The sequence below is a fragment of the Parus major genome, chromosome 7 (assembly GCF_001522545.3).
Source record: "Parus major isolate Abel chromosome 7, Parus_major1.1, whole genome shotgun sequence".
Lineage (NCBI taxonomy): Eukaryota > Metazoa > Chordata > Aves > Passeriformes > Paridae > Parus > Parus major.
In genome coordinates, this window is record NC_031776.1 from 14,923,187 (window position 1) to 14,938,632 (window position 15,446).

The following is a 15,446-nucleotide window of genomic DNA, read 5'->3' on the forward strand; positions in this document are numbered from 1 at the left end:
TGCTCCACACTGCTGCAGTGCTCAGTGCTCTTTGTCCCTCTGCACTCTGTGGGGAGGGGTGAGAGCAGCATTTTGTCATTTGAATCTCTGTGTGCATGAGCTTTAGCTCAGTCAAGTAAATGGATCTAATATCTTTAAAGTGCCTGAGGTGATTGAGGCAGAAGAGGCAGAAGAGGAGGTGCCAATGGTCATTCCTCAAAAGCCTGTGGCTGTGCCCAAGAAACCTGTGGCTGTGCCCAAGAAACCTGTGGCTGTGCCAAAGAAACCTGTGGCTGTGCCAAAGAAACCTGTGGCTGTACCCAAGAAACCAGAGCCTGTTGCTGTTCCAAAAGTACCAGAACCTATGCCTGTCCTTAGAAAACCTAAAGTTCCTTCAGTTAAAGGTACATACCTCAGTGACTGAGCATCTCCTTATCTTAATTCTCTGAATACCTTTCCCCTTTTTCACTGATGTATGCATTGCCAGGTGAATAATCTGCTGCGTAAGTTTGTTATTCTTCATGTTTAGCACACCCTCCTCTTCTTAGTTGTTGCACTTTTCACTATTATGTGTATATATGTGTCTTAATATTCACAAAATAAAAATTTACTAATATCTTTAAAGAAACTGAAGTGCAAGAGAGAACTGTCCTAGAAGAGAAAGTGTCTCTTACAACACCTACAAAGTCACAATTAGAAAAGCCAGAGCCTCGTCCAACCAAAGGTACATATTGCCAGGAGGGATCTCCTGAGAAGAAATGTTTTCTGTATTCCTTCTTTTCTTTGTTCATAAGTGAGTCTATAAAATTTGTCATTTGAATGTAGCCTAACTTGAGAAAGACTGGAGCACAGTCTTTCATGATTAGGGCCTCTGTTACTGTGATTCCGTGTGTGCTAGATGTCTTTGTCTTTTTATGTTTTGTATGTACATTTATATACACAAAAAATAAAAAAACTTAATATTTTTTTGAAGTGTCTGAGGTACCCAAGAAACCTGTCTCCGAGGAGAAAGTACCTGTTGCTATTCCTAAAATACCTGAATCACTACCAAGTGAAGGTTTGTGCCACCATAGATTTTACTCTAAGAACAATCCTTTGTCCTGTTCTTCCAAGTATAAGCTTTAAAGTAGACATTTTCCTTTTTCTCCCATTGTGAAGTTTGTAAGTTTTTCGCTTCATATTTTAGATTATACTAGTCATTATTTTTTGTATCTGTTACCATATCTTCATATTTGGAAAATACATGCTCCTGCACAGGATATGTCTCTTTTTAAGATAATATTAAATTCCCACTAAATTGGAGTTTCTCAGAAGTTAGTATTTATGTTGTTGTTATAATCCTAAATTAATTATGAGCATTGACATTTTGTCCTTTCCTGTTACAATGAGTCATCCCCAAGCTTATTGTTTTGTTTATATTGTATACATAAAAAATTCTGTCCTCCACACAGTTCTTACTCATGCTTAGAAAGAAAGTAGTTTTCCAAATCTTGTGTTAACCGCAGAGGTAACAGTTCCTAAGTGATTACTTATCCTAATGTGTATTTGTCTGTGTCTGTTGAAGTAGATTTGCTTTATTTATATCTGTATTATTGTTCACGTGAAACATTCTTATAATTGAAAACTTATACCGGTTGTCAATATTCTTTAAAGAATTTGAAATCATAAAGGAGATTGAGCCCGAAGAAGCAGAGGAAATTCCAGTTGTAGAAGTTGAAGAAGCTTTGCCAGTTGAAGGTATACAAAGTACTTCCCTACAGGCTGCCACACACCTTTCTTTCATTATCATCATGTGCAGATTCTTCTTGCTCTCTCATTTTTCACCCATGTGCCTGAATGTTGTAGGTCACCTCTACGTTGTAGGTCTTTCTGTGATTCTTCTGTTGTTGTGTTCTGGAAATCATTTCTGATCATTTAATTCTAAGTACCTGAAGATTATTTAGAATGCTTTCATTTTATTTCTGACAAGAGTCTTCCCTTCATTTGGTTTTCTACTTTTGCTCTCATGGTATTAACATGCTTTTTAAAGTCAGCTTGGGTATTTGCATGCTATGAAGCAGTAACCTAAGGCTCTTTCATGCTCCCATTTCATTCAATGACATTTTTTCACTGGCTTCAATGGAAATGGAAAATGGTGGTCTTTAGGGTTGTACATTACTCTTCACATAACTGCCATTGTAGGAAATTTTTTCTAAATCTACTTAATGTTATTTAAAGTGCCGCAACCTGAAAAGAAGATCCCTGAAAAGCGAAAACCAGCACCACCACCACCTGCTCCAAAAGAAGATATTAAACTGGCAAAAGATCTACTTAAAGGTATAATCGTCTGAAGCCATAAATAATGTTAGAAACTCAGTCTTTTAAAACTCTACTGATGAACCTTGAAAAGCATGCTTTTAGAGTATAATTTTGTGTCTTTTTTATTTCTTTTCTAATATACTATACTTTAGTGGTGCTCCTCACTAATGTTCAGTCCTTCATGATTTTTTATCAGTGTTTACTTGGGTTCTTTTCAATAGTTACAGGAAAAAAATATGTTAAAACAATTTTAATTAAGTTAACACATTCTTCTAGCCTTAACATAATTCTTCTCTCTTTAACATATTCTTACAAATGAAAAGAATCCCCAGCAATATTTTGCTGGCATCATATGAACACAGGTTTCAGATCCATTGTGCTTCCTACCGACTACCTGACTTTTTCTAAACAGTTGTTTGCAGCTTTTGTCCTTCTTTTATATCAGTACTATTAATGAGGTGGTTCATTTTTTTGGAAAATTCCTTTCTTCTTGGAGTCTAGTTTGTGTTGTAAAACTAAAATTATTTCCTTTAAAGCTCCTGAGGCAAGGAAGAAAGTTGTGGCTGCAAAACCCGGTGAGCCTCCGAAACTGGAACCCCCACCGGCTAAAGGTACCTAGCTAATACAAGAATCTAGCTTAAAATAAACCTCTCATGAGCCTAAAGTTGTAGTTCTCATTATCTTCTTGTATAATTTGCTCAAATATATTAAAATACTGTCTTTGTTAGGTTATGCTCAACATGCATCCCCATCTTCAGCATATACGTTTGTGTTATATTTATGTCCACTTTAGTCTCCCATCATGCGATCTGTGAGATATAAGGGGCAGAAACATAGAGGAGTGAGAGGGTTTTTATGAGTTTTATCACTTGTTTAGGTGCTCGCTTTTGTTTCCTGCTTAGCTAGAAATGAAAAAAATCCCACTCTTTAAGTGTATACACCATTTTTTCAACATACTTCGTTTATTATTTTTCTGAAATGTAATTTAATTTTGTGAGAGGACGCTTTCTAGAGATGGGAATAAATAATATATTGAGCAGGCCACTTAACAGGTATTCCTTTATATTATTCATATTTACTGGAGTTTAAGATAAATTAAGCAGTGAAGCAGTGGACATTCCTTCTTAATGCTGTTCCAAGTTTAGAGATTAAAGTTGTTCCTTATGAATATCACAGACAGACAGCTCATATGAATAGATAGATAACATAAGTCTGTAGTGAAAGAGGACAAGGAAATAAAATGTTATGATGATGATTCTTCTTTAATACATAATCTTTATAGTTTTCTCAAACCATACTTCTCTTCTGTTTATTTGTATGGAAACCTAATACATAAGCTTAGATGACAGGTGAATGCTAATTATGTAGAAAATATATTACAACTATTGGCTTCAATGGCAGCAGTTTTACCTTTGATTTTAATATTCAGTTGTAAACTAGTCTTTGATTTGTGTGCTTGTTTGGACATGCTAGTTGTTGGTTAACTCTTACTGCTGTTATGAACCTATAATAAAATCTGGAATAATATTCTTTTAAGTGCCTGGACTTGTAAAGAAACCTCGCAAAGTAATTCCTGAGCCTACTCCTCCGCCAAAAGAAGAAGTTGTTTTGAAAAGAGGTATAGTTACTTGGCTCTGTTTTTAAAAACCCAGCATTTTAACATTGATCAGCATATTCCCCTAAGTAAAATCGTTTAACTTGTCTGGTATGGAATATTACATGGTCAAATACTATCTGATGTCTGTTTCTTAGGAAAAGCAGTTGTAGTTGCAGGGAGGAAAGAGGCGTAGCCTGAAATGATGCAAAGGATCTGTAGTGAAAACAGAGCAAAACAATGAAAATCTAGTTCCCTGTCTCCCTCTAGTCTTTTGTCTTCCACTGCCCACAGTGTAAATGTTATTAAAGTTATGTGTGTAGTCTATGTATTCTCTTTTATGGCTTTCTTAGAAGTACCACACAGATCACAGAACCCCACAGTGCTATTGCACATCAGTCCCATTTTCCACAAAGTCTGGGGCATTCTGAATCATTTTGTGCTCAACTATTCCTTAGAAGAATGAAGCACTAATTCCAACTCTCTTTGAAATACCATAGAGGGATGATTCATGCCTTGTGCCTTCGAATTTTAGAAAATTTAATAAAATATAATATTCCATTTTTCAGATGTCATTACATACCCAAGATGAAGAACTGAGAGGCCAAAACCAAGTGAAATCAATAAAATGGAAAACAGATATAGATACAGAAATTTGAGCTCTCCAAATACAATACTTAAGGATTTTAGTATTGTTCTCTCACTGAAGTCAATGGGAGTTTAATTTATAATCCTGCACTGTGTCCCTAAAAATCATCTTTAACTAGTTAATAATTCATAATTATTTATAGGAAGTCATCATTTAAATGAGATAATAAATACCTAAGATATTACAAGAAATTTTTTCTATCATAGTCAGGTAACATTAAAATCTTTTCTCTCAGATGGACTGCTCTTAATAAAAATGTCTTTTTTCCTTAGATGACTAGACTTTTAAATTTCCAAATAGTATCTTGAATAGTTACACAAATCTTTCATTTCTATTGGGCTATGTATTTTGTTTTCCTGTTTCTTTATGACTGATGTTTTTAATCTTTTTCTTGTTCATTGTCTTATTTCTTTATTTGCCTGTGCTTTAAAAACTGAGATGTCTTTTCTTTTGAAGTTCTTAAAAAGAAACCTGAAGAGGAGGAACCTAAACCAGAAAAAGAACCTAAACCAGAAGTTAAACCAGTACCTACACCACTAGAAAAAATTAAGAAGCCTGAAGGTACTAGATTACTATAAAATCTATTTATTAAATTATTAGTTTTTAAAATCCCATTATTAAGTAGTATTTTCTTAAGTTCAGGAATTAAACTAATATCTTAAAAAATAGATTTAATTGGCCTAATTGTGCAATTTAAATCTTAGCTGAAAGTGCAACCAAGTTTGACATTCACTTTTAGGTCTGAATTCTGCATTTTGGTATTATTTCTCGATCTTCATTCTGTATAGAAAAGAGCTTTACAAATATTTTATATAATACTGATAAAAATATAACTACAGCAAAACAGTTAATCCAAGCATTCTTTTAGGTAACGTTTTGCAAATATGTGTCCTTTAATCCATTTATAGTTTCTAATTTATTCAAATCTCACTCTAAGAAATATATATTCCTAAATCTTATGAACATCTGAAACTGTTCACATGTAAAAACAGTGAAAGCTTTTAAATATACTTGAGGGTATTCTATTTAGGCATTTAAGGTGTTTTAATATATCATACAAAATAAAAATATTATTTTAAAGTACCAGAAGTTCCTACGAAGAAAACTGAGATACCTGCCATAAAAAAAGAGGAGAAACTTGTGCCTGAACCACCAAAAGGTACAGATGTGTGGTGCTCCTTTTCCTTATTACAGCAACTAAACGATATTCAGTGCTGGATATCATGCTGTATTAACATCATGCATTACTGTCTGTCATGACTACTGTGTCCTCATTAACCATTTTGCAATCTTCTGGATTTCTTGTTGTCTTTATTCTTCAATGCTTGAAAAATTCATCTTTTTCCCATTGTTTTAAATCCTGCTTTATAAGAATTCATCTCAAGGTCATTTCTTGCTTTTTGGCCAAGTAAAATAGAAACCAATAAATTTTGTCTTCATTTAGCTCTCTCTGTGTTGTTGCTCCTAACTTCTAATGCTCAATGTGACCGCAAAAAATGTAAACTAACCTACTTGTAATTTCTGTGTTTGAAATGGCAGAAACTAAGCCAGCGTCTGTCCCAGTTCCTGGGCCTGAACCTAAACCTGCAGTAGGTAAGAATTCTTTAGTCATGAATGCTTTAGTCAAGCCTTTCTTGTGCGTCTAGTGTTTTCTGTTCAGGGATTTCTTGCTAAAAGGATGTTTATAGAATCATAGAATACCAGGCTGGAAAGTGATTTCAAGGGTAATCTGGTCCAGTCTTGGCAAAAGCACAGTCTAGATCAATCAGCACCTTGTGCAGCTGAATATTAAAAGTGTCCACACAAAGGCCTTTTGAATTAATAAGACTAGAACTTTCCTGCCATCTATGAAACATTTTAAAGATTATACTTGAAGTAATGTATTAAAACTTTTTTCCCCATACAGCTCTAAAATCTCCAAAACCAGCTGAAGAACCAGCGCCCACTGTTACTGCTCCAGTGACAGCTCCAGTTGTTGGAAAGAAAGCAGGTATTTATGTGTATTCTATGCTATTTAGAAGGTTTTTCTCTGACATACCTAAATACCTTCAGTATAAAAAGAGGGAAGAACTGTACAATAACTCATTCATTGCAGGAAGATTTGAGGTCTTATTCAAGGATCTTGTTATTCTAGGTACTGTCACCCAATTTAAAACATCTCTGATATATTATGGAGAACAATTTGTGCTCTTTTGTCTGGATGGTAATATGTGTGTCTTTATTTGTTGTCCTACTATGAAATTTGCATATTCTGTTGTTTTCTTGATGTTCCTCTTGTCTTGATACATGTTTTGTGACCTTTGTGATCTTGTATTTTGTGTGTAGACAGAGAAGTTACACATATCTCTTAACAATTTTTGTGCTGTTTGGTTTCCTGCTTTTGATTTGTCATTGAAACCCTGAGGAAAACTGACAGTGATATTGAAGAATTAGAGTTTTGCTACTTTCATCTGCTATGCTTAGGACCCTGGAATAAAGCCTGCTGTGAGAAATAAAAGAGCTGTGATGGTTCCTTTTCCTCTGAAACACCTGGAGCCTGTGCTCCACCAGCAGAGCCGATGTCCATTCTGCTCCCCCACCATTCAAAGGGCCTCATGTTGCAGTAGAGCTCAGATCTTGGGCAGTTGAGAAGCCAAATCATTAATGTCTCTTGGCCACTGATATGGTGATGCAGCCCACAGCGGCACAATTAACCTATTTTATGTCAGTGACCAGATAGCTGTCATTTTCTGCTACTTTTAACCTACACTGGATTTTAATTGGTGATCTAATGAGACACTACTAATGTGGTTTACTTAGGTTCTATGTTTGTGTGTAGTGTTCTTACCTTTCTTCTGTGGTAATGTCGTAAGTTTCTGTTGTGTAGAGAAAAAATGTTCTATGTTCATTTTGTTTTAGGTATAGCTGTAAAATTTGTCTTAAAAATATATTGTTCCTGATTCTTATTCTTATGGATTTTAACTCTCTAAATTACCATTACCCATGAAACCTTTGTAGCTGCAGAAAAGCCTGATGCACCATCTGCACTAAAGCATAGAGATAAAATGCCCTCAGTGGAAGAAGAAAAGCCTGAGTCAATTGTGTTAAAGAAGATTTTGGTTGAAAAAAGCTTGCATGTAAAAGAGAAAGTAAGTCCTAAGGAGATCGTTCCGGGCATAGAGCCACTTGAGTATAAAATCTCACTGGAAACAGCTGGTGGAATACTGAATTCAGGGACAGATGAACAGGAGAAAGTATCTCTTAAATATTTTGTGCTGCCTTCTGAAGAAGAGGAATCAGAAATGACACCTGTAGTTGCAGGGAAGACTACCCTTACAGGTGAGAAATTAGAAGTTGAAATGGATCACATTCTTTCCACAAAGGAGGAACTACCACTTCCTGATGAGGAAGTGAAAATTATTTCTGAAACATCTGAACATGTGGAAAGACATTCTGGAGAAGAAAAGGAGGATGAAATTAAATTGCTTGTTCATAGAGAAGATGCCATAGAGAAGGCCTCTGAAAAGTTTACTGTTCCTCATGAAGGAAAGATTCCTGACCATGAAAAAGAAGAAATTGAATCAACTTGTGTACCTAAACCCAGAAAGCCATATCAGCCCAGGGACCAGAAACATCTTCTAGGAAAAGAGAAAAAATCAAAACAAAGTTTGCAACCTGAAAAATTTCACATTAAGGATAAAACTTCATTTGTACAGGATATCATAGAGGCAGGCACAGCTGAAACTGCTCAGCTTAGAAATGAAAATGAGAGAGGAAGCTTTACTCAAGAGAAATCTGAAGTTCCTCTTGTAGAATCCGTGAAGGGACATGGCATACAAAGTAAAATTCAGAGGATGAAGCAATCTGGCAGCACAGTACCTGAAATTCCTATAGATAAGATTCTTAACAAAGAAGCAAAGAAAATAGAAGATATTCAAGATGAAGAGAAAGATAAGAATCTGGATTTTACATCAGCAGAAGTACATTCCTTAGATCTGTATGAGGAGGCTCAGGGAGGATTGAGAAAAGACATTGACCTAGAGCAACCCATTGAAGATGAGGAGATTCCCAGAGAAAAACCTCACACAATCTTCACAATCTTTAAGCCATCTGTTCTTAAGTCAGAAGTATTAGAAATGAAAGCAAGAGAAAAATACCCTACAGAGAAAGAAGTTCATTATGAGGAGGGTTTAGGACAATTGTCGGCTGAAAAAACACTCCTAACAGATAAAAAAACAGGCAAGAAAATTATACCAGAGAAGGAAGAAAAAACTATCTTCAGCACCCACTTAAAAAAAGGCAAAATTAGACAGTCAAATGCTCCTGAAATTCTACCTGTGGAAAAAGAATTTGATACAGCTATTACAGGAGGAATGGAAAGTGAAGCTTCCATGGGAGAATATGAAAAGGGAGTCATATCCGAGTCAGTAAAGAAAGTTGCTATTCAGCCACCACAAAATCAAGATGAAAAACAAATTCAAGAAGTTTATGCCATTCAGGATGAACACAAAGAAACTCTAGCTCACAAAAGCAGAAAAGATAAAATTGAAGAAAAGCAATATACAGAAGGTATATCAGATGAGAAAACATCACCTGAACATGGCATTGGAAAAAGCACATCTGGGACCATGAAAAAAGAGAAGGGAAAGCTCACAGACAAATTATTATCAAGCAAAGGGATCCTTGCCAATGGAGAAGGTACTTCCTCCTCAAGCATAGGTAAGGTAATAACTTCCAAGAAAGCAGAAGGAGAGAAAGAATACCAGAAATCAGAACCTGCTCACCTGACTGAGCAGGTCACTAGACTTTCGAGTGAAAATAAGAATTTGGATGCACCTGGGGAGTCATATGAAGTTCTGGATGTTCCAGCAAAGTCTCATGCAAAGCGAGGTGAGGAAGACTGATGCCAAATTCTTCCACGAAGTGCTTGTACCATTTGCTTCAGGAGAGCACCACCTGCCATTGTGTCTCAGTAACACCATTCACAATTCCATCAAGTCTGTCAGCCGGCTTTATTGGTATTCAGCCACTCTTCACATGTTTGTCTTACCTGTCTGTACATACAGCTGTGTGATCACTGTTCATTGTCTTAGTCTTATACTTTTCTAAGACTTCATTTATCGTTCTGTGTGCCATTGTCTTCTCAGGAAAACTCACACATTTTTTTCTGGTATTCATTTTTCCATCCACTGCAGTAAAATCTGTCCTGCATTTCATTCATTTCATTCTCCCATTGAAAGTATCTTTTATATTTCCTTTCATAAAAAGGTAACAGGAGGCCTCATAGCATGGGTAATATTTTCAAAAGTCTGTGATGATTCATCGCAAATTAGATTAACAGAACATCCCTCACTTAAAAGTACTACATTTTCTTAAAACATAAATTTAATTTACACAGTTTATATTTTTGTGGTGTTCATTGGTAAAAGTGTGTATGTTTTAAAAAAAATAAACAACCTCATCTAATTTTAATTGGCACTTAACCTGTTTTGGCTGACAGGTGGGTATTGATCAAAGGCCTAATCTTAAATAAAATGTCAAATAATGACAAAATTTTACAAATTAATGGGCAGGACAAAACATTAAGGAAATAGGACCTTTTTGTTTTAAGCTGCCTGTTAGGCTCTACTGCTGAATATGGAATTCCCACACTTCAGGATATTGAACTTACTAGTGAGATATGTACAGTATAAGTTCTATAAAAATAGAGATATGTTTGTATCCTTTTCTCCCCTTTTACATGTAGATAACTAAAAGAAGAAAAAAATCTAATAATAAAAGAAATGCTTCTCTTAGTTTTATTGTATGTTTATTTAACTACATTCCTGATAATCTTGCTGTTCTACTTCAGAGCCCAAGCCACCAAAAGAAGAATCTCCGAAGGGTATCAGTCCAATCAAAGGTAGGATATTACAACCTTGTCGTGGTTTAACTCCAGCTGGCAATCAGGCCCCACACAGCAACTCACTCACTCCCCTGTGGTGGGAGGGAAGAAAGTATAAGAAGCATAAAAGTGAGAAAACTCAGGGGTTGAACAAAAGCAGAGCAAAGATAGGGAATTAATTCACCACTTCCCATGAGCAGAGATATGTTCACCCATATGCAGGACAGCAGGGCTCCATCCGTTGAAGGGCAAATGTCCTAACTCTGAATGCCCCCACCTCCACACACCCCCCCTTCCTTCTTCTTTCCCCTGCTTTATATACTGAGCATAACACCATATGGTGTAGGATATCACTTTGCTCAGTTGGGATCAGCTTTCCTGGCTGTATCTCTTCCCAATTTATTGTGAACTCCCGGCCTTCATAGCAGTGGGGCTACATGAGAAGCAGAAAAGGCCTTGGCTCTGCAAGCACCTCTCAGCAATCACAAAAACATTTCTATATTATCAAGACTGCTTTCAAAAACATTGCCCCAACCAGCCCCATAGTAGCTACAAATCTCTCCCAACCAAAATCATTACAGCCCACAATGCAAAGCAATTAATCAGGATTAGTTTATTAATTTCTGAATCTGAATTACAGCCAAGAAGACACCTTCACCAGCAGATGCAGAAAGAAGGAAACTCAGGCCAGGCAGTGGTGGTGAAAAACCTCCTGAAGAGCCTCCATTTACTTACCAGCTCAAAGCTGTACCACTGAAGTTTGTCAAGGAGATGAAAGACATAGTGCTAAAAGAAGCTGAGTCTGTTGGGTCTTCTGCAATCTTTGAAGTCCTTATTTCACCATCCACTGCAATTACCAGCTGGATGAAAGATGGAAGTAACATCCGAGAGAGCCCAAAACACAAGTTTATTGCTGATGGCAAAGATAGGAAGCTGCATATTATTGATGTCCAGCTGTCTGATGCTGGTGAATATACTTGTGTATTACGGCTGGGCAACAAAGAGAAGACCTCTACAGCCAAACTTATTGTTGAAGGTATTTCCTGTTTCAAATTTATCAATAGGCTAGCTACTCTTCCAGCTAGAACTGGTGCTTCATAATTTTGCAGTAGTTGGTAGATGCATCCTTTTGTTTCCCTTGATCACTACACATATTATATATTATATATATTATTATACTATTATCTATTATACTATAATATATAATATTATAGAATATCATGTGTTCTATATATCAGTCAAAATCTTCTGTTTCCCACAGAACTCCCAGTGCGGTTTGTGAAAACCCTGGAAGAAGAAGTGACTGTGATTAAAACCCAGCCACTGTACTTAACATGTGAGCTTAACAAAGAAAGAAATGTGGTCTGGAGAAAGGATGGTAAAATCATCAAAGCCAAGCCTGGGAAATTTGCTCTGGGTGTTATTGGTTTGTCACATTCGCTCACAGTCTCTGATTCAGATGATTCTGATGCTGGCACTTACACTGTTACTGTGGAGGACTCTGAACTATCATGCTCATCTTGTGTTAGGGTAGTAGGTAAGCACCAAAATCATGTTCTTTTTTTTCTCTCTCTAGGATATTTGGGCTGCTGCAAAAACTACAAAATCCTTTTCTCATTGTCTTACAATATAAGTGAACAGATAAGATTTTTACAGCTATTAAAAGCTTGTAATACAAAGTCTTTTAGTTCTTAATCTTTTTTTATGACACGTCTATTTGTAATAAAAGTCTGCTAAGCTGTTTTCTTGTGTAACTTTTTGTCATGCAGAAGTTATAAGGGACTGGTTAGTAAAACCCATAAGAGACCAGCATGTTAAACCAAAAGGAACAGCTACTTTCAGCTGTGACATTGTCAAGGATACACCAAACATTAAATGGTTTAAAGGAGATGAGGAAATCCCTGCTGAACCGACTGACAAGACTGAAATCCTTAAAGAAGGAAATAAAATTTTCCTGAAAATCAAAAATGCTGGTCCTGCTGATATTGGAGAATATGCAGTGGAAGTTGAAGGTCGCAGATATCCAGCTAAACTGACACTTGGTGGTAAGGAAGCTTTTAGTTGGATTATATTTATTCAGCTTGTAGGCCAATGTTGAAAAACTTCTAAATAAAAAAACAAAAAAGGTGACCTGAATTATTAAAAAGCTCTATCAAAACTTGATCTAATCATATATATGTTCATGTGTGTATTGTAGAACGTGAAGTTCAGATTCTGAAGCCATTAGAGGATGTTACAGTTTACGAGAAAGAAACAGCAAACTTCGATACAGAAATATCTGAAGATGATATTCCTGGTGAATGGAAGCTGAAAGGAGAAATCCTGAGACCTTCACCTGTAAGCATCCTTAAATTTTACAACAAGATTTATTTAAATTAAATACTGTGAACAGGTTCCTTCAGTCTTTATGTTGTGTCATTGCTACTTAGTCCAGAATATATGACTAAAAATACTGATTCTTTAAGTAAGGATTATATTTTATTAAAGCTAAGTTTTGAAGGCCTTCACTTTCTTAAGGTGTTACAGCACATAATTAAAACAGTAATAGAAATATCCTACATATATTATAGGAATGGTTCTGACATTCTAAAGAAGTATGGAATGCTGAAGAAATGTACTCCATATTTTAATTATAAAGTACAAGTGTTAACTTGCCTTGAAAAGCAATTTCATTCTTCCTACCTGACTCTTAACTGCATATGCAATGTTTATGAAAATCCTTTATTAAAAATATCTAGCAGCAAGGCATTTGCATTACACTGGTATTTGTATTTAACAAAGTCTGTCATCTCTCCAGACATGTGAAATCAAAGCTGAAGGAGGAAAGCGCTTCCTGACCTTACACAAAGTCAAGTTAGAGCAAGCTGGAGAAGTCCTTTACCAGGCCCTTAACGCTGTCACTACAGCTATCCTGACAGTAAAAGGTACAGTGCCCCACAGAGGGAGACCCCAGCTTAGACAGAGTTCACATGCAGCACATTACAAATGATGTCTTACCTTTTGCTTCCAGAAATCGAACTGGACTTTGCTGTGCCCCTGAAAGATGTCACTGTTCCTGAGAAGCGCCAAGCAAGGTTTGAATGCGTCCTTACCAGAGAGGCCAATGTTATATGGTCTAAGGGCACTGATATACTCAAAATTGGAGAAAAATTTGACATCATTGCAGACGGGAAGAAGCACATTCTTGTTATCAATGATTCTCAGTTTGATGATGAGGGAGAATACACTGCTGAAGTTGATGGCAAGAAGAGCACAGCAAGACTGTTTGTAGAAGGCAAGTATTTTCTCATGAACAAAAGAATTTAAAAAAAATCATAAAGACTATAGCTTTTAGGACAACATTAGCCTTTTTTCTGATTGCATTTTTGCGTCTACATTACAGGTGTGAGGCTGAAGTTCATATCACCTCTACAGGATCAAACAGTGAAAGAGGGGGAAACAGCTCACTTTCAGTTTGAGCTTTCTCATGAAGACATGCCCGTGAAATGGTTCAAAAATGACAAGAGACTTCACACAAGCAGAACAGTTTTAATTACTTCAGAAGGCAAAGTTCATAAACTAGAAATGAGAGAAGTAACACTTGATGATATCTCAGAAATAAAGGCCGTAGTCAAGGACTTGAACACACAAGCCAACCTGAAAGTCTTAGGTAATTAAATAATTCAAAACCTGCTATAGAATTAATATTAGCCATTTTTATAAGTAGAAAGTGACAAAATATTGACATTTGAGTATATTTATATAACTAATATATCTTATCCACTATGGCTTTTGTAGAGGCCGATCCATATTTCACTGTGAAATTACAAGACTACAGTGCTGTAGAGAAAGATGATATTACTCTGGAGTGTGAACTTAGCAAAGATGTGCCAGTAAAATGGTACAAAGATGGTGAAGAACTAATAGCTTCCAACAGAATTTCCATAAAAACGGATGGCTTGCGCCGTATCCTGAAGATCAAGAAGGCTGCAGAGAGTGATAAAGGTGTTTATGAGTGTGACTGTGGGACCGACAAGACAAGTGCCAATATCAGCGTTGAGTGTAAGTAATCATGTCTTCACTAAGGGAAAGCAACAAAACCTTTGTAGACCAGTGTCACAGACAGACACTCTCTAGAGAGCAAGACTGAAAATGTACCTCTAGAAAGCATGCTGTTATGATGAATAGCTGAAATATCTAGATTTAAAGTTATTGAAAGGGATTACAAGAGACAATATTTGATGATATATAAATAGCTGTTATAAAGATAGTGATGACCAGTTACTCTCTCTGTCCAATTGCCATCAGGAAAAAAAAAACAGTTTAGTTCACTATAACAGATATCTGGGGTAATTATTAGAAAAAACTATTCTTACCAAAAATAACTAAATTTTCAAACATATTATGGAAGGAGGTTGTAGACTGCCAACTTGCTGCTTTTTAGGAAGATGTTAGACAAACACTTACTAGTCATACCATTTGAATGCCCAAAAGAAGGAAAAGGGAGAGACTTAAGATGCTTTCCTGTATTATATTTGTATGGTATACCTTTTATGAGTAAACAGATGCAAACTTTTGATTTTTTTTTTTCTTTTTTAGCTCGCTTAATTAAAGTGGAGCGCCCACTGTATGGAGTGGAAGTATTTGTTGGTGAAACAGCACGCTTTGAAATTGAAATTTCTGAGCCTGATGTCCATCCTGTATGGAAGCTAAAGGGAGAAACCCTAACACCTTCACCTGTAAGGATTATTCTTTGTTTTTAGACCATAATTTCCTGTAGAAAAACATAATAAAGAATAGTGTTTTCTTAGTGGTTTTATAGAATATTAATATTTGGGGTGGGGTGTGTTTCTTTATCACCAGGACTGTGAAATCATTGAAGATGGGAAGAAGCATATTCTTGTTCTTCATAACTGCAAACTTGATATGACTGGAGAAGTGTCTTTCCAAGCTGCCAATGCTAAAAGTGCTGCTAATCTGAAAGTGAAAGGTACAGTCTGCACTAGGCCAACATTTCCATGTGTATTTCAGGGCATGAGAACAAATCTAGTGTCAGGAAGCCCAGTATGAACTGATCTGAAAGA

The 15,446-nt window shown here is 36.1% G+C and overlaps 1 protein-coding gene across 1 annotated transcript in view; it reads left to right on the forward strand.

The window, feature by feature from the left end:
* Positions 1-15,446, forward strand: part of TTN (titin) — a 240,011-nt gene that overhangs the window by 129,008 nt on the left and 95,557 nt on the right. The window contains exons 156-172 of the mRNA XM_033516034.1: positions 2,197-2,295; positions 2,814-2,888; positions 3,815-3,895; positions 4,977-5,081; positions 5,602-5,679; positions 6,427-6,510; positions 10,351-10,401; positions 11,024-11,419; positions 11,645-11,920; positions 12,153-12,428; positions 12,581-12,720; positions 13,181-13,307; positions 13,394-13,657; positions 13,766-14,032; positions 14,161-14,424; positions 14,962-15,101; positions 15,226-15,352. Of these exons, the coding sequence (XP_033371925.1) occupies positions 2,197-2,295; positions 2,814-2,888; positions 3,815-3,895; positions 4,977-5,081; positions 5,602-5,679; positions 6,427-6,510; positions 10,351-10,401; positions 11,024-11,419; positions 11,645-11,920; positions 12,153-12,428; positions 12,581-12,720; positions 13,181-13,307; positions 13,394-13,657; positions 13,766-14,032; positions 14,161-14,424; positions 14,962-15,101; positions 15,226-15,352 (2,850 nt within the window). The remainder of the gene's footprint in view (positions 1-2,196; positions 2,296-2,813; positions 2,889-3,814; positions 3,896-4,976; positions 5,082-5,601; positions 5,680-6,426; positions 6,511-10,350; positions 10,402-11,023; positions 11,420-11,644; positions 11,921-12,152; positions 12,429-12,580; positions 12,721-13,180; positions 13,308-13,393; positions 13,658-13,765; positions 14,033-14,160; positions 14,425-14,961; positions 15,102-15,225; positions 15,353-15,446) is intronic.